We start from the raw sequence: 19,906 nt of genomic DNA on the forward strand, positions 1-19,906 counted from the left end.
CAGGAGACGATATGAGACGAATTAAGACGGTTAAGACACTACAATGTTATCACAAAAAATCGTCTCGTATGAAAGAGTTAAGACGAACAAAACAAATTTACAAGACGATTTAAAATGAGCCGAATTTAGACGAAATTTGTGGACGATCCCTAAAATGATACGTCTTACGTACGTTATGAATTATTGGAAATAATAATTAATAACATTGGAATAAAAATAAAAACAAAGTCACAGCCGCATTTTTTTGCCGTCTTCAGTGCAAAATACGAAGGCATTGCTGAATGTCCCTGTTGATTACCATGGCTGCAATGTGGGTCCTGTGTTCTGAATGTATACACTAGGTGTACATCAGCTATGCCTACTTAACTTCTCTCACATGACCCATAGCTGTATTAAATGCACTTGCTAAACATGGCCGCATTATGGACTGAACCACAGACCTTGTTATTATGAAGCAATTTTTAGGCTTAATTAGGGACATTGATAATTTTAAGCTAAAGTCTCACGAAAACAAAAAGTTTTACCTCATCCCCCAACTTAAATGCAAAAACAATTTGTTTTTACAGAAAGGCTGTTTTGTAACCCCTGTATTTTACTTCAGGGCTGCAAAAATATCTGAAATAACTATAACTGTTCGCCAAGCTTAGTAATTTTGCAGTATATACATTGTATGTAATTGTAAACCTGATTAATTACAAAAAAACAGTGACGTTAGCCACATCTTAACAAGTTGCTGAAAATTTTCTTGATTATCAAGAAAAGATATAACACAGATAAAGCCATAAATTTTCAGACAAATGCAACTTAACCATTGTTATATTTAGCGTTAAAAGATTGAGTCACTTTTTTGTCATATTTAGGAGACATCTGCACAACATCAAGGATACTATTTAAACTTTTTATTCAGGATTTTTTTTCCTGAAATATTTCTGTTCGTACAACTGTTACTTTGTCATCACGAAGTTGTAATACAAAAAGAATTCAACACAAACAAGCTGTTTTTCATACCTCTTTCTTGCAGTTGATTAATCTTTGTAATCTCATAACAGGACCCTTTTGTAAACTTTCCAATTCTCCTTTACACAGTACTTTCATCGAAGTGCAAGATCTTTCCAGAGTCTTCACTTTCATCTTATAAAACGTTTTTTTCTTTGAAACAGTCGACTAAATAACAATATAGTTAGAATCATACCTTTTAAAGACTCAGTAATTTAAAAAAAAATGTTGATTTAATAAAATGACACATAAATATTTGTTGTATATCATATTCCATGCCGTTACAAGTAGACATTCTGGAAAGGCAGGGAATTGCAACATTATGTGCCTATTTACATAATTTTGTGGAAAAGGCTTTGATAAGAAGACTCAGCCAATGTGTTTAAGTTTACGGAATGCATGATCTAGAAAAGGAACGTTTACCTAAGCAGGACTCTCACACAAGAGAGTTTATTTAATACCCAGACTACTAAAAAAGCCCAACATCTTGATTGCAATTTCGTTAGCAATAACTAATGCTGATTATATTTTAACACAATCATTTTAACACAAGGCAATCAAATTAAAAAAAACAATTAACATGATTCCAAATAACAACAAACCAAAAACACAATAACCTACCACAGCGTAATCTCTTAAGCTCTTTTGTGACACATCAAACGAGTCAAGCCTCTTTAAGTATGGAAGGTGATACAAAATATAGGTTAGATAATTACAAAGGAATGCCACAGGATTGGGTAATGACATGGGGTCTTTTAAACCAAGTGATACAAGATTTGGTAGGCAAGACAAAATAGTGATATCCTGCAAAAAAAAGTTTGGATAGCATGTGAAAACTAAGTGTAAAAAGAAGGGAATGCACTATCTGATATGCAGTCACACAATTTAAATAACACAAAAATTTCTGCTGTATTTATACTTTAAGATTATTGTGATCACACTCCATAAAGTCACATAAGCGTGGTTCCAAAGTTTCAAAAACTTATAAAAAATATAAAGAAATTTAGGGCATTTTTTAGAATACCGTAAATGCCTAGTCTTCAATGACCCCCTATACCCCTGAAAAAAAAAATTTAAATGAAACCTTAAAAATTAAACAAATACCAGTTATGGTATCTACAATGTAATAACAGGGATAACAGTGTTTTTAATAACTTTTGAGCAAGTAAGGGCCACGTTTAGAAATTTGATGTTTTTCGTATATTATTCTTCCTATTGAAACTTTGGTCATATTAGATCAAATTTCTTTTTGCAATGTTCTTTCTTATTTTTTCAATCAGTGTTGGGGGTTAAAAAGACAAGATCTTTTAAAAATGACAATGTCATCATAAAATCATCAACATTGACATTCTCAATATACATTCCTATTATACATTCCTAATAGCTGAAAAATTATTGGAATTCTAATTTCATACAAATTAGAAAATACGGTGTTTATTATGAGTCTTTTGTTTTACTTTAGAATTTATGCCAGTACGCCATAAAGTGAATTTGGTTTTAATAAGATCAATTCAACAATTTCGTAAAAATTGGAAACTGTTGTGTCCTTTCTGACTCTTTTAAACATTTAAATATTTGAAAAAATAACTAGCTTTCTTACTTAAAAAGCTTTGAAAGGTGTTTGAGTGACTTGGGGTTGAACAAGTTTAAATCAAATCAAACCAACATAAATGTATGTCAGCATTTATAAATTATAAGTATAATTTAAAAATGCTTAAAAGTCAAAAACACATTTTAAAGGGCATATTTTTAAAGCATACTAACCATAAAAGACTTCATTAGCAAATAACTTATTTATATTTTGTTTTATTTTGAGATTTTTTTACTAATTAACAATATTTTACAGAATGCTTTTTGTGAAAGTTTTTGCTTGAACAATCCACAAATACAAATACCTTAGAATATTTGAAACTTCTCCGTTTGCTTCAAGGTTATCTATTTATAAAATCCAATCCAATCCTTTTTCAATAATACAATAAAAACATGCCTGAAATCTGTCACACTTACTTGCAAAGAACTTATATTATTTCCAGATAAATTGAGATCTTCCAGTAATATGTTGCTTCCAAGGTTTTGTGCTAAAGAAACGACTACAAAATTAGTTGACACGTATTGTATCATTATAGTGCAAAAATATTTGAGATGTCAAGATGCTGAGATATATATAATGATATAACATATAACTCAAATAACTCAAATTTAGTTTTCAATAAAACTAAGTACAAAAAAAATCATCAATTTGTTTAATGTGTGCAATCAGCAGGACTGTTAACAATTTAAACAAATACACTAAAAAGACGTTTAAAAGAAGAAATCTTTGATCCCTAAATTGCAACGTATAAACTATTTCAATCAGGCTTGATACAGCACATACAAAAAGAGGTAAGTAGCATTACCTATCTTGCAAATTTTATTATCACTTAAATTTAATTCTTTCAGCTGTTTTAATTCATCGAGGTTCTAAAGAAAAATATTATCTAGTTGGAATTGTGGGTGTTATTTCATATCATTATGCGTGCCTTTCACTTTAGCAAATGTTATTAACTTATTCTAGATAAGGGGCAGAACCTGAACTGAAGATGCTGATGTCATCAAAAACTAAAGATAATTAGCAATTAGGAGTCAAATAAAGACCTTTTTCATAATTTCCGGACTTAGGGTTTTAAAATAAAGAAATTTAACCCCATGCGTCTTATGCCTGTTAATTTAGGGTCAAACGAAACAAAAACTAAATTCTAAGCTGCATGTGTGTTTATTAAAATACTATACAAAACTGCAAAGGCTGCTTACCTCAATAATTTCAATTTTGTTCTTATTCAACCATAATGTTTCTAACATTGTCAAATGTGATATGTTCTCAATTTTTCCAATGCTATTGTTGTATAAGAACAGCTTTTTCAATGCTAAATTGCTGTGAAAACCTTCCAATTTCTATAAGAAAAGGAAAAATAGAACTTTAAATAAATAAAAAAATAAATAAAATCAATACAACAACAATTCGAATTATTGTTTCACTGTTCACTTTCAAAATTTTTCCTTCCAATGCACAGGGTTTATTTCCACAATTAGACTTGAGCATTAGGTAACTGTTTTAAAATAGCGTTTAGTTTTATTGAGGGTAAGGTAGTGGTATGAAATTTTAACTGAGGATACATGCCTGATTTTGTAGATGGTTAAAAGCATTATGTATAATTTGTACAATTTATCATTTTCTCATAGAGAGAAAGCCAAACTAAAAACTATCAAACTAAAATTTGACAAACACAAACTTCACCTTAATACCTCCTTCACAAATCCATAATTCTGTCAGGTTTTCGAGTGAATCAAGTTTTTCAATCTTCTCCATATTACACCCTACAATTCTTAAAACTGTAAGATTCGATAACACATCCATACATGGTAGCTGGGGTATGGAACTAGAGAATAATTCTAACTCTTCAATTTGTTTTACGTCAGTTTTCTGTCTGTCAATACCATTATTGTGGAACTAAAAATTCAATTCAATAAAAATACATTTGCTTATCTATTCATTACAAATATATATCAAACACGAAAATTTGGATCTTGGACTGATGCTAATATTTTTAGCAGAGTACAGTGTATTTAAAAAAAAACAAAAGTATGTGGTGTAATCCAGGATTTATTCTCCAGCCCTCGAAATTAGCGTCGGCAATTGACAAATGCCTTCGCAATTTCTGGCGCGGTTTCATTTCACAACAGAAAAAAACTGCTGAGGCTAATCTTTTCTGTACGCTCATTTTGCGGTAGAAAAGTGGGGGACGTTTTGATTTGTGAACCCCAAACACAATGATCGAGAGTCTACGTATAGCGACTCTCTCAATCTTAATTTCCTTTTCTACATGTCCGAAATAGTATGCATGACTATATTGTCATTTTTTAAATTTATTGTTTATTTTTCAGGTCATCAAAAGCAAATAGGCAAAAATATGCTTCGTTTTCAAATTACAAAAAATCTTTATCCATGTGGCTTAAATAAAATTCATTCGAAAAGTTCAGCTACATTTTAACAAAATTTATGCAAACAAATGTTTTTTACTGCACATGGGTTTCGTTTTAAAAATTGTTTGAATAACACATGCGGCATAAAGAAAATCCATTAAATTTGGACCTGCTATGGTTTCCAATTGCTTTGTCAAATGAAGAAATTATTTACAATTAAATCCACAATAAAATGTATGTTCCGCCTGTAAGTGCAGTAAGTGATTTAATTCATCCGTGCTCCGTCGGCGTTCACCTCCACATTAGTTAAGAACAGCATGGCTTTCTTGTGTTAGACCTGGTTACAAACAACGAAGGGGCCAGGCCAAAGAGATTTATGTCTACACAGTTCTTTTAAGTAAGGCAGGAGTCGATGAATAAGCTAGGATGGTCAGGTTGGCTATGAATAGGCTTGCCCCTGGATTAAAAGGACCAGGACTATTCAATAATTCTGAGACAAAAAGCTTTCGACCAAGATGGAAATCTATCAGACATTTTGTCCGATGAAAATCAAAAATTATTTCCAAGGTTGCCATCGCACACTACAAAATGGATTTTATAGGTTGATTTTAGAAACTCTACTTTTCAGGCGTGTGATTAATTACACGCCTGAAACAATTTAGGAGTTTGCCAAGGCGTGCGCGTGTGATCGCACGCCTCTCCTGAAAAAGACTGATATTTAAAGGGTAAGTAAGACTAACAAAGCTTCGAAAAATAATATTCTCAAAACTGCTGACACTTCACTCTCTCGCGTTGGCAACTTATTGCCGAGGAATTGCCGCTGCAAACGACTATGCTACGGGTTTTTGGACTAATTTCGAGGGCTGTTCTCTAAAGGTCACCAAGTTTCAGAAGAAGGCAAACTATTGTAATATATTTTTTAATTTTTTTTTTGTACCTGCAACACTAACATGGAGAACTAACCATGTTTCTGTTTTTAGTTGTAGAAATATATGTAAGATAATCTGCCTGAAGAGTATTATTTGTATTATATTTGTATTATATTATTTGTATTATATTTCTGTCTTCAATTATTTTCTTAGGCAACTCCAATTAGTTGTTCTACGGGCCCGACCAACCCTAATTTTCATGAAAACAAAAAAATAATAATATCAAGCAAAAAAGTTTTAAAGAAAAAGAAAGGAAAAAAATTTCGCATCCCATCTCGGGAAAATATAATGAGCATAGAAGATAATCAATGTTATTTTTAGTTGGTTGAATGTCAACAAGGTGATTTAATAACGTTACTTTCGGACCACTGTTGTTAAGGCCACTGGAATTTGATTCCTTGTTCATGGTAATTTGTTGCGATAAAACTAAAATGTGCATGGTTTAAACAGAAGTTCAATTATTTATGTGATTTATAACAAAAATTAGCTACTTTTGCTAAATAGTTGTAATACAAGCGAAAAACAAGACAGATTATTGTCGTAACACCCTCCTTTGTTTAAAATTACGCTAATACAGTCGATACCATTTAGGAAAAATAATTAAAACAAGATAGAGTAGGTTTGTCGTGACACACTCCTCCGTTATGAATTTTGAAAAAAATGATTTTAACGCTGCAAAAGACTTATTATATTCTCAATTAAACAACCGTAGTTCGAAAAAGAATTTGCACTTTAATTTAGAATTTCCTATAAAACTGTGCAAAAAACATTAAAAGAACAATAAATTTTTTTTTTTTTTTTATTTTAAGTGGGAGAAGAATAACTTGCTGTATAATTTTCGAAACAGCGCAAGTATAACCTGCTGTAAGACCTTCAAAACAATACATGTATATTCTGTTTAACTTTTAAAACAGCCCAAGAATAATTCTTGCTGTATAACTTTCAAAACAACACAAAAAAAATTCTTGCTGCATAACTTTTAAAAACAAGTTTTTGAGCATGCAAGTATTTTTATCTTTTCACCTTGAGAACTAGTTACATTTTTTCAGTAAGACAATTTATTATTATTTTTTCTTCGCAACTAAAAAATATAAACTGCGTGCGTTATGCAAAAATACATAAAAAACGGTTGTCGTAAAATCCTCCTACGTTGTTAATTTTATTATTTTTATTATTTTTATTTTGCGGACTGACCAACTGACTGACCGTAAGGTACTATCGACTTTGCCTGTAGAACAACTAATTGAATTGGAGTTGCCTTACATTAGAAATTTGAAACTGTAGGACTACTATAAGTCCTCTTCTTAAAATAAAGTGTATAATCTAGCCTGCATTATATTATTAAGTCACTCAAAATGTAGCAATAAAAACTTTTTTTTGAACGACACATTGAATCTCACCATTAAAAAATACGAATTTTCCCCAAAGGCAAATACAAAACATTTTTTAAGTTGTGGAGAATTGAAGTTTTACCCAACAGCATGGTATATCTACCATCATGACTCTCTTTAAATATTACACTTTTATACCAGTGTCAATTTCAAATTTATATCTTATGTTGTCAGATGACTACAAACATTTTTTTTCTAAAGCCAATAAATATCTAATGATAAAAAAGGCATAGTGTAATACTCTGGGTATTGTATGGCAATTAATTGTTTATTTGATAAAACTAGAAATGCTCAAACAATAAGTAGGTACAGGACAGTTACAATTTGGACGATAAATATAAAATATACAAATATATAAATCACAGAGATAATAAATAGATTGCATTATTATGTATTTTAAGTATATATTTTTGACTCTGTTAATCAGTTTTTATGTAATATGACATGACGCGTATAGCTAACTGACGGTTGAATATACAAACATACATCAATGCATAATATTTATACATAATAGATGCTGTCTTGCAATAACTTTCCTTACCAATTCATCCAGCCAGGAAGTTTCAGAATACGCCATTATTTAATAAACTAACAAAAATACCAATTTTTTTTCTTCATCCATCAACAACATTGCCTTTAATGATTTTGACCATTCTTTAAGAAGCTTTCTATTTTTTTATTTAGCTTAACAGTAATGCAAAAAAATGACAAAAAGAAAATGAACAAGTTTGATAACAAACTGCCACACATAAGTACATTGCTTCTTAAAAATATGTATATATACCATTTATTGTGCTTGTAACTTTAGGAGAATAATCTAAGTAAACTAATTGTAGGGGGACGCAATACTTACTTTTAAAAAAAGAAATAGCAATCATTCTTGTAGTGATGTAAAAAGTCTTATACACAAGAAAAGATTAATTGTTCGAAAAAACATATACAAATAAGTGGTGCAAAACAAGTCAAATATTAATATCTGAATATGTATCACATAAAAAGAATTTATTCCAGAGCTAGTTTATCATGATTTATACTTTTTCTGGAAATATACACCTTTAGTTTGTTAACTTTGACATAAATTTTCATGGAATCAACTAAAAGAAATATTAGCCTAGAAAAATGGTTACAGCCTTTCTAATTCACATCGGCTAATCTGAATGCTGACGTGTTAGCAAAGCAGGCAGGCAATAACATGTCACAATGGCAAATAATTGTCGACATAAAAAAATTGAATTAGGATGAATTATATCTTTTCTGTTTATTTCTTGACAATAAATGAGAGAGTTGCAGTGAGCAGTCATTACTGAGAAGACAATTATGGTATCACATGTCATTACGTTTTATTTTACAAATTAAAGTAGCTTAGAGAATGGGCAAAATATATTTAATATCAATAGAGGTCGTATACCATTCTAAATTCCTAAAAGAAATATAAATTAACAACACCAAACACCAAAAATTAACAACACCAAAAAATAATCACATAAAAAAAATTTATAACAACACAAATTTAGTCCAGTTTGAGTAAAGCTACCCATACAAGTTGATTGGGCAAATAGAAATTGTTTTTTAAGAAACTAGCTGGCCATTCTATCAGATTCCAAAGCAAAATTGGCAATTTTTTTCCTGATTTTTTTTAAGGCTCAGAATAATTATAATAATCCTGGGTATGCATAATAAAAATACTATAAAAACTGGGACAAAAATTATATTGGACCTTTTTAAATATAACATTAGATTGATTAAATAGAAGTTATAGTAATATATAACATTTATTTAATGTTCTCTTTGCCTGTCACATGAGTAGTTCCATTTTGTAATAGACGCTCAGTTTCCATCAGCTGCTGCTTTACATTGTGAATGGTTTGTTTGGTGTTTGCATTGAAACCATGACTGACATTTAACAAATCCTGCAATATACTATCATGGAAATCATTCAAGTTATCACCATTTCCAATGTTACCAGCAAATTCTGCATGTCTAATAGAAATATTTTCTTTGTTGTAAGAAAGAGCATCATCTTCATTCAAATTGCAAACATCACTCAAACGTATCGGTTTAAAACCCTTGATAATAACCTCATCGCCTGTGTATTTCACTGGCGAATATTCTTTTTTCTGTGATTTATAAACTGATAAAGCGGGTTCGTCATTTTTTTGGGACTTGTTGCTTTCTTCTTCACTTTCTTTCTGCAGCTCTTGCTTCTCTTGTTGAGGTTCTTTCAATGAACTTTCCATCATCTTGACTTTTGTTTCCATTAAAATCAACCTTGCTGATAATTCACTGTTAACAGTTAGCAAATCATGAAAGTTTTTTTCCATGTTTGCCATTCGTTTCATCAACTTATCCATAAGACTGGCATTGGCGTCACAAGAGCAGCACTTCATGTGACAAGGCTCTACTTTTACTTTCATTTCTCTTGGGGACCCAGTATATTTTGGCAATGAAAATTCTATTTCTGGTAGTTGGTGATTTGGTGCATTACCAGAGGATACAACTTTGAAATCAACATCATCATGTTTTGTAATGGTAAACTTTGGTAGCTGATTTTCTTCAGGTTCTACAATTTCAACAACAGAACTAGAAAGATCATCCGGTTCTAGCTCAGTCACATCTAGTAAATCATCACAAAAAAATTGTTTACTATTATTCTCATTTGAATTTTTCACTTGTTTTGAAATTGATTTCATTGGGGTCAAGGCTAAATCTGGATTAGGGAGAGGCAGTGTTGGCTGCTGCTTAAGTCTAGGATCATACACTGTGTTTAAATTGGATGTTTTTTCTGTGGTGGTGAGATCAATACATTGCACATCAGAGCCTTTATTAGTAACATGATTCAAAACAATGTTGCTTTTAGTAGTAATTTTACTTTTTCTTGGCTTCTTTTTGCCAATTTTCAACAAAATTTCTTCATTTTTCTTTACGCATAGGGTAACAATCTTCGTTACAAAGATGACTTTAACTTCAGCATAGCCAATGGTGAAAAACTGCTCCTTGGTCAACATTGGTTTAACACCAAATTCCTGAATTAAAATCTTGTATACAACTTCAAGGAATCTCAAATCACTTTTTCCATAGAACTCATAACCTTTGCTTGAAAAATAAGATGTTAGTTCAATAGAATATTCTGCAAATAAATAATGAAGAACAGGTAACCAAGCAGTTGTGACACCAACAACCATGTTTTCCAAATCTAACACTTCCGCGTAGTGCGCTTTTTTGAGCTCATTCTTGAGTTTTCGTAGGTTGTTTTTGATGTCACCGGTAGACATTTCTCTGCACCTGCAAAGGATATTATAATTTAAGTAAAAATATAACCAATATAAATAAAAATATAATATATAATAGATGTAAGAAATATTTCTTCTACACATTGCACAAATAAGTATTTCACTTTTCAAACTGTATAACAAACAGGATCTAAGTTAACAGCAAAACAATAACATAGACAGCATGTATCCCTAAATGTAATATAATGTATATGTTTGCGTATGTCAGTATTATACAAAGCTTAAGTTCATGTTCTGTATGCAAATATTTATTAGCTCATGCAACTTTGGTTCATACATGGGTACATTTAATTATTATAGCGTTTAATGAAATGCATCAATAAAAAATATATACACACCATATAATATATATATATATATATACAACACTTCTATCATTTAAAGCTGGTGTTAGAAGTGCAAATGTTGCATATTTAAACTATTACACTGCATCCAATATACATTTTTAACTGGAACAAATAGCTACAACTGAAATAACGTTTTTAAGAAAATATTTGCTTTTCTTTAAATTCAATAAACTAGGAAATAAATTTATTTACAAGGAAGTGATATGGAAAATATCCTACTTGGTTTGGTAGCAGCTACAGTATTTTAATTTTAAAATACATTAATTTTAAAATACAACAGGATTCTTACGTGTGTGCAAAAAATCAACCACCAATAAAATTGAAAAAAAAACTAGACTGATCGTAGACTGTATGGTTGACAAAACACTCTAATATATACAATGACTAGTATGTATTATCCATCCAACAGACTTGGGCACTAACCCAAGCCATGTGAAGGAAATTAAGGAGATGCCACCCTGTGTGGGCTATTGGCAGTACGGGATGAGGTACATATTTGAAAACAGTTTTCTTCTTGAGAAATAGTTTCCATATTCAGAAACCTTTTTTGTGTAAAAATGGAAATAGCTTCTCAATACAGGAACCAATCATTTCACTGGAGTTCTTTTACTACTGGAGTTCTAATCAAAATTACCCTCAAGCTGTATTTGACTGGATGTTGCATGGAGCTGTCTGCTAGAATGCAGACTCAATTTAAGTCTAGTGGAATGTAGACTCAATTTAAGTCTGCATAGCTCAAAATGAGCATTAAATACTCCTCTTGGACTCCCCATCCAAGCCATGGCTTGTACTAGAAATAATAGACGGAGTACATCCTTAGATATTTTTGAGGCTAGCCATGTAAAATATGCACATCTATCTATCTTTATCATTTAAGGCTACCATAAAAAATATGATGTGTTCCCGTCCTAAAGACCCCGCAAAAAAGAGTCGGTCAGGCGTATTTTCCCCCGGGATTTTCAAATCGGAGCAAGCAAATTCGTTACCAGGGCCAAGACAGTATAGCGACATTCCACATCGCTTGTAGCCGCCCTGTGTACTGTCAATAGCCACAGGAATGCCCTGAAGGAACTATTTTTTACCGAAATTAGTTTTTGTCAATTTTGCATAAATTAGTTCTGGCAAAAAATTTTCTTTTTGAAAAATATCTCACGAAATTTCTTGAATGAGTTGGTCGGAAGACCCGAACACAACATATTTTTGATGACTGCCTAATACACCTTTATGATAATTCGAGAAAACTAACACTCCATCACAGCTTATTTTGCTATCAGAGGAGGTAAACATCACACTTTTATAAGAGTTTATTAAGGAGAACAACACGTTTTTTCATGATAACTTTTCTTGCCACGTTTTTTAATAAAAAGTACAGTTGTAAGTAAGTTGTATCTTATTATTAACGTTTCCTGAAATTGATACGACGGAAGTTAAAAAACTGGAGAAAACACGCTTTTGTCTCTAACAAACTCTCATAAAAACATGATTTTTACCTCCTTTTTCTGATATTGTAAAACGATGGAGAGCCGTAGGAACGCAAGTACAATTGAATTATCGTAAAAGTGTATTCAATATCAACCTATTCATTCCTGGGATTTTGTACAGAGATCTCTCCCTTCTACACAGTTAGTTTCCTTCTTCCAACTAAGACTAAAGTCCTGCTTAATTTAGCTTTTTCTCTTTGTACAGCTGAACACTTTCCTTTGTTCAATTTTTGGGAAAAAATGTGAGCTAGCTAGCTTACATTGCACTTCATTTTTTTCTTCTTGTTTATCATGCATTTTTTTATTTATTTATAGTAGGTAGACAGCATCTTGTTGTAGTCTTAGGCTACTATGTTGTTTACCTAATAGTTAAGCTAGCTAAAGTATAGCTAGCTAGATAGATGTGTTGTTGTTTTTCATTGCATTCTTCTTTAGGTTCAGCATTTTATCCTCAGTGATACGGGCTTGTTTTTTGCCTAGCTCTATAGCCAGCAGTGGATACATATAAAATCACACAGACAGGAGAGAAAACAGTCAAGGAGAGACAAACATCGACTGAAAGTAAAGTAAAGTAAAGTGAGGACAGAATACTTCGTTTTGCTTTCGATCTCGGCGCGCCGATTTGTTTTGGTTTCATGGATTCATGTTAAAATCACACGAAATAATATTAGTCTCAAGAAGGTTTGACAACGCGCGCCAAAATCATAGAGTGTTTTTCAGTAGAACGCTCCCCCCCCCCCCCCCCCCCGCCCCCCCCTCGTTCCCAGAGCATGTTAATGTATGCGATTGGTATATTACCACTTTTTAATCTTGACATAACATGAAGATCGTGCAAAGCGGATTGCATTTGCAGATGATTTTTCAGGGTGTGAGACTTTGACTAAGCTAAAATTTGATGGCAAGAAACAACATACATAGCAACCTCGTCCCCAAGGCATCTCGTATCTTTTCCGACCCTGGGACGGCGATACAAACATTGGCGCGGATATGTCACATAATTATTGCGTCGTACAAAACATTTCGGCGAGGCGGCGAGTCTGTGACGAACAGGAGGAAGCTGACAAAACAAGCAAAGCATATAGATACTTTAAAAATGATTGGCTAGGACCAATAATGTACCATCCGATAAACTATGGGTATGCGTTCTGAAAGGAGACAGTAATCGGATTATGTCAGCACACTGCACCTGCATGGCAGGAATGTCCGAGACGTGCAACCATATTGCTGCACTTTTGTTTCGAGTAGATGCTGCAGTAACATGTGGGCTGACAAATCCATCATGCACAGCTAAAGCAGCTTGTAAATGGCTACCTAACCAAAAAGAAGTCAGACCACAGAAAATGATAGATTTAGTTTTAAACAGAGATGAAATGAAAAAATCTAAAAAGCTTCAGTTACACCAAGGGTTTCTCGATCATCAATTTTCTTGGATTTCTTTTTTGCTGGCGGTATTGGGTTTTGTTAACAGTGTTCTTCTTGAAGCATTCTGACGCATTTCATAACCCATATTTAGTGTAGGATTAGGGTTTTCCACACTTGGCACATTGTCAACAAAATGCTACAAATACTATCACTGCTTTTTGGCTGCCACTGACTTTTATCTGGGTTAACTCTTTCTTTTATCCACTTCTGTCTTTTTTTCAAATATCTGACAGGACCAGGAAAGCAATATAATTTGAAGGGTTGCTCACAGCCACATTCTTTTTTCAGCACACCATGGTGAGCTTCACATTCACTATTCTTCCACTTTTCTAACATCCTTGAGTTGTTAGTGCATTCAACAACAGCGCAATACACCTCTTCACGGTGTCGATATTCCGCGCTATTCCGTTCCGTAGAATTTCAATCATCGCTCAATATATCACGTGATCAAATAGCTTTGGTAGGTAAACTTTTGGTTCAAAGGGCGGTAGCAGTCAGTAGCTTTTGAAAGAACAAAATAGTTGTAAATATTTGTGATCAAAATGGATAATAAAAAACGTCCTTCTGCATCAAGCATTGTATTGTAATTGTACCCATTGTAGTTTTAATAAAAGCTGTTTAAAAATATAAGTTTGCTATGTATTATGAAATAAATATGTCTTTCTTCTCTTGAAACCCTCTTGAAATAACGCTGGTGCTGCTTGTCTGTCCCCTCTAAACTAGAGCCCAGTTTCCTTTATGTGCAGATGGTTGTAGATGGTTTTTAGGTTGTTGTAGATCGTTGTAGGTGGTTTAGTAAGTACGCGGTAAAAAAGTAATGCTATTGACTTGTAACTTTCCATGGAGTACATTTAGACCAATCTGATAAAAGATAATTTTGCACAAGGCATAAAGAAATTACGCAGCTATTTTAAGGAAGAGAAAAGGTAGGAAGATTTCTTAAACTGATTCTTGCTAGGCCTTTTTTAACACGCTAGGGAGAAATTTCAGAAAATCGAACTCATCAAATTATAAGTTACACTTTGATTAACGATCAATCTGGCATATGGTTAAATCCAGGATCTACTGAAGATAGTGGTAGATATTAAGCAGCTCAACACTGTGATTTTAATACTAATTCTAAGCAGTGAACATAAAAAAATAACAAAAAAAAGTCCAAACCCAGTATATAGTTTATATAGCGTCCCATAACTTTAGTAAAAATTAAAATATTGACTTGAGATTTGGTATGATATGGTTTTAGATTGGTTTGATGAAATTAAGCCAAAGAATAGTTCTATTATCATCATACTTTCTGAGTTACAGAATTTAGCTCTTTTCAGGGACTCCAATAAGCCTTTTTTGACAGCATATTAATTTTGACTAAGATACAGGTTCAGAAAATTTTAAAAGCTATTCTAACCTCACAAATAGGTCAGATTCAACCTAAAATTTTACATGAGGCATAAAAAAATTACACAGCCATTTTGAGGAAGAAAAAAGATTTCTTAAACTGATTCTTGCTAGGCCTTTTTTAACACGCTATTAAGAAATTTCAGAAAATCGAACTCAATCAAATTATAAGTTACACTTTGATAAACGATCAATCTGGCATATGGTTAAATCCAGGATCTACTGAAGATAGTGGTAGATATTAAACAGCTCAACACTGTGATATGTTATCTCAAGGGTTTTAATACTAATTACAAAGCAGTAAACATAAAAAAATAACAAAAAAGGTCTAAACCGAGTATATTGACTTGAGATTTGGTATGCCAGTGAACGAAAAATTTAGTTGCAAAGAACATCTTTTTGCTGATATATTTTTTTGATAGGATGCTCTTATGAGAATACTGAATTAATCTTCACGGTTAGCTAGTTTGGCATTTTAAATATTTTCCAAGCAGAATGATAACAATAAATATTTGCACATATCAATTAAAAATCGTTTTTTGAACAGGAACAGAATTTTGATGAGCTCTAAAAAGTGCGACTTTATGCAACTAATTTTGGTCCAAAATCCCCAAAATAATTTCCTCAAATATATAATTATTCCCCAAACATTTTATTCTTTTAGGATAGCAATACTTTGCTTTTGGTAAAGTCGTATACCAATTTTTTCTAAACTATTAAGGCATACATTGAATCGGCTAAACAGATCACATGTGGACTTGTCGATTTCAATTTTCAAACCAGCATAATGCTTTTGATAAACTTTTTTGATTATTCATGTTTTGAACAAAAAAACGTTTTTGTATATCTGTGAGTGCAAAAAAATGTGAGCTTGTTGAGTAAAAAATAAAAAAGGCTGTAAGGCGTTTTATAAACATGTCATTAGAAAAAGAAAAAGCAGAATTTATAAGTAATGGGTGGCTTTTTGGAAATGTTAAGACCACAAAATGTAAAAGCAAAAAAGACTTCTAAAGTAAATACTTTTTTTAGCCTTTTTCAAAAAATCTAACTGCAATGAGTCCACCATATACAAATCCAGTTTCAGTTAACCATTATTTAAAGAAATTTTGTGCAAAAAATAATAAAAAAGCAACTTTGGAATTCGTATTGGTCATACAGACACAGATATGAACTTACAGTAAATGAGAATTCTAAAGTTCAGCCAAAATGAATAAAAAATGTAAATGTTAATATAAAGTTAAATTTCTGGCTAGCTACTTTCAGTCTTGCACCTAGAATGACACGACCTTTTGAAAATTATGTAGCCGTATTTGCACCTTAGAGAACACGCAGTTTTATGGTCAGGTGGGTAAATCATTTACCAATTTCCAAGTTTCCCCTGCCTACAAGTTTTGCAACCCAGTGCTTGCTAGCCAATCAAGTCAGTAAAATACACATAACTAAAGTGCTTGAATTTCTCCAAGTAAACAGCGGCCTAAATAACATGATTGTATATTTATACATTTAGAAAACAATCAAGGGCAATATTCGAGCAGTATCTGTGACATAAAACGCTGAGCTCGCTTAGCTCTGCAAGGTTATATATAAAACTTTGGTTAATTGACACAAATCTCATTAAATATTCACACAGAAAAACTGTGTATTGGAGGGTCACGTGACGAGGCCTCCTCTATGGCCATGTTTGTATCGCCGTCCCAGGGTCAGAAAAGATATAAGATTCCCTGGAGACGAGGTTGCACACATGGTCCTTTTATTGGCTAATTATCCTAATGCTTCGAAAGGTTTTTTAATTGTCAAACCTACCTATTTCGAACAAGCAAAGCTGTTATTTGTGGATAGTAATATTACGGTAACAGTCGAAAGAAATAAACACGTGGGTGTATTTGCGGGTGCAGATCTTGACAAAATGAACTATGTTGACGAGAAGAAATGAAAGAAATTGGTGGAATAAATAAGTGCTTTGTCCAAGATCGAGTTAATTCATCCTCAATCTGCATATGCAGCCTACATTGATAGTTGTGTACAACATAGGTTAAATTACATCATGAGAACAACTGAGAGAATATCCGACAATTATTACTGCCGGCTTTGGTTTAATGGCTACGTATGCGATGATTTGGAACGTAAGCTGTTTTCACTCCCAGCAAAATTGAAAGGAATGGAAATTTTTATTCCTACAGAACGTTGCTTAGTGGAATATGAAAATTTTTGTTTATTTACTGCTGACATAGTAGACAAAGTTTGCACGAAAGGTTGTTTTTGTTTTTGTTTACTCAAGTTAGTGTAAACTAGTACTTATTATTTACTATATAAAACCAACTTTAAGTAAATGAAATAAATAAATAAAAAGATATGACGGTACAACCGCGCATAAACAAAAACGCGTGTTTAATACTATCAAGGGAAACATTTACTGTTGAGCATGACTTGTCGTGTCATAAAGATGGTTACATGTTAACACGATATAAACGAAATAATATTTCATGGCTGAGCTTCTTTCCGAATGTCATAACGATGTTCACCAAACCCTTCACCGTTGACTGAAGAACGTTTTCCATCAGGTACAGTAACCGCTGATAAGTTAGATATATCTGCGCGAGGAGTTTAGATTAAGGAGCAAATGGCTTTCTTTAATGTAAGGGTTTTTAATCCAACGGCCAAGATGTAACTGAAATCCAGCTTGTCAGCAGCTCATAGATCAAAAAAAGAGGTCGTATAATAAAAGGATTTTATCTGTTCAACAAGGGGTGAGGGTGTCAAGTATTTAACTATCGTTTAGCGGAAAGACTTGCTGATAGGAGGAAGATCGATTAAATGGATACGATCGAGGTTAAATGGTCATCTAATTAGATAGTGTCTTTTGTGTCCAAAAGGATCTAGATCACCGTGGTCGAAACAATCTTTTAGCGATGCTTATTTAAATCTGGTAACAGATGAAGCAAAATTAGCCGATAGTTCTGTTCGAGAACAAGGAAAACAACAATAACAACTCCAAAACAATACACTGTCTTCTATATTGTTAAAAATTTGGCTTTTTTGATTAATTCCCTAGCTTTGTAATCACGGCTAGGAGACCAAGACAAAAATTTTGTGCACGTCCCTTAAAGTCAATTGTGAATGTCGAATTGTTCGGCAACGAATTAGCAAACAAAATAAAACAAAATAATGCAGCGAGTTTAAAAAGCTCTATAGTATCAAACTATCCATCCTCCGACAAACAATCTTTCGAAAATTTACATACCTGTATATTCTATACTTCTTTTCCAGTACTAATTCACATTTTCTAATAGCTCTGTCTTTTCCTGTCAACTGCTATTGAATTTTCACTACTGTTGACTTGCTATAAAAGGTACTTGCCGCCATAATTTCACTTGCACACCATCTTTTTATTCGCCCAACCATCATTTTACTCGTATACCATTCTTTCATAATACTTATTTTTCAAACATCTTGTTCTACTCTTCTTAAGCAGACAGTGGGATTTTTGACAAATTTTAGGCTTCTAATGACGTCACAGAAAACAGCTGTAAAAGTAAAAATCTATTTCAACTTTTGGTTCCTTATGTGACATAACTGCAACTCTTGCAAGATTCATTTGAGGAACACTATCAAAGGTCATGGAAAGGAGGGGTTGCTTAAAAAGTTTGTTGGAAAGCACTTGAAGTTGACACAGCTTCCAAAGCTACCGAAATACACGCGGCGTTCTCAGAAGTTTCTGGTAGCGGTCGTAGAGAATATCAGTAAAATTTCAGCTTTAGCGATTTCCAGTCCCATTATTCTCATAAAAAGTATACCGCGTCTATTATTCCCGTCGTGGTGATAATTTTTCAAACTTAAAAATCGTTTACGAGATGCGAGAGTATCAAAGAAGCGGGATTATAGTTTTACATGGAAATTGGATTAGGATTTTTACGAAAGAACTTTAGCAAATTTTCAGAGAGGTCACAAAATTATGATGCGTAAAAGAATTCATAAAAACACAAATCTCTTTCTATTAAGTAAAACAAATACAATTTTAGCTTGATATTCTATTTGATAAGCTACTCAAACTGCCATGCAGGAGAAATTTGGAGGACCTAGTTGGTATGGTACAAATTCGTATAAAATAATCCCGCGTGCGGAATTATTTGACGAGAGGGCGGGATTATTTTTTCAACCCCAAAGATGGTCACCCTAAGATGGTCTACTACAGGGGCGGATTTAGCTATGGTGTACCGGTGTGAACACACCAGCAAAAATTCTGCAAAAAAGATTAAGGTGTATTTTTGTGAACCTTTTGCTCTCTGATTTTTACGCCTATTATTAAAATGAACTAGAATAACGGCCGCCAGGGTCCGTTTGCGTACAAAACTGACTTTCGGGGTCGCGCTCCCCGTCGTTTGGGTTTGGTATGGTCCTGTTTTTGTGTTAATTTACCCGAATGCGGCTGTTTCATCCTGCGAAATTTTTGATGTCCTAATCACTACCGCCTTTACTATTTACACCAGTTCAACTGGTGTAAGATGTGCATTCTTCTGGGCAAAAAATATGTTGGTGTATTTCTCTGGTGTAGCCAACCGCTGGTGTAAAAAATATAATCTTTGTCAGCTAAAAAACTAAAATAACCACCTTACACCTGAGAGATGATTTTGAGCTATTTTAGCCGTTTTAGGGCGTTTAAGAGCGTTGGCTCACAACGTCCCCCAAACACCCGGTTGT

At 32.8% G+C, this 19,906-nt stretch overlaps 2 protein-coding genes across 4 annotated transcripts in view; both read right to left on the reverse strand.

Annotated features, from left to right (window-relative positions):
• Positions 1-8,136, reverse strand: part of LOC130647749 (leucine-rich repeat-containing protein 9-like) — a 56,896-nt gene extending 48,760 nt beyond the window's left edge. For 2 of the 3 annotated variants that reach the window (XM_057453705.1, XM_057453706.1), the window contains exons 1-7: positions 7,818-8,136; positions 4,271-4,483; positions 3,787-3,927; positions 3,393-3,456; positions 3,004-3,074; positions 1,618-1,800; positions 1,009-1,164 (exon numbers count right to left, since the gene is read on the reverse strand). In XM_057453705.1, the coding sequence (XP_057309688.1) occupies positions 1,009-1,164; positions 1,618-1,800; positions 3,004-3,074; positions 3,393-3,456; positions 3,787-3,927; positions 4,271-4,483; positions 7,818-7,853 (864 nt within the window). In that variant the 5' untranslated portion in view covers positions 7,854-8,136. Of the gene's footprint in view, positions 1-1,008; positions 1,165-1,617; positions 1,801-3,003; positions 3,075-3,392; positions 3,457-3,786; positions 3,928-4,270; positions 4,484-7,817 lie in introns of those variants that run through there. The other variant, XM_057453707.1, reaches the window with a different exon arrangement.
• An 846-nt stretch (positions 8,137-8,982) lies between these two features.
• LOC130647751 (centrosomal protein of 44 kDa-like) lies at positions 8,983-11,223 on the reverse strand. Its single transcript, XM_057453709.1, has one exon. The coding sequence runs from the start codon at positions 10,648-10,650 to the stop codon at positions 9,049-9,051; it is 1,602 nt and encodes a 533-aa protein (XP_057309692.1). The 5' UTR covers positions 10,651-11,223; the 3' UTR covers positions 8,983-9,048.
• Positions 11,224-19,906: the final 8,683 nt, after the last annotated feature.

The sequence above is a fragment of the Hydractinia symbiolongicarpus genome, chromosome 6 (assembly GCF_029227915.1).
Source record: "Hydractinia symbiolongicarpus strain clone_291-10 chromosome 6, HSymV2.1, whole genome shotgun sequence".
Classification (NCBI taxonomy): domain Eukaryota; kingdom Metazoa; phylum Cnidaria; class Hydrozoa; order Anthoathecata; family Hydractiniidae; genus Hydractinia; species Hydractinia symbiolongicarpus.

What these genes read in the sequence shown, in the direction of transcription:
- LOC130647751 (XM_057453709.1), bottom strand. Translation starts at nt 10,650, where the DNA reads ATGTGTAGAAGAAATATTTCTTACATCTATTATATATTATATTTTTAT.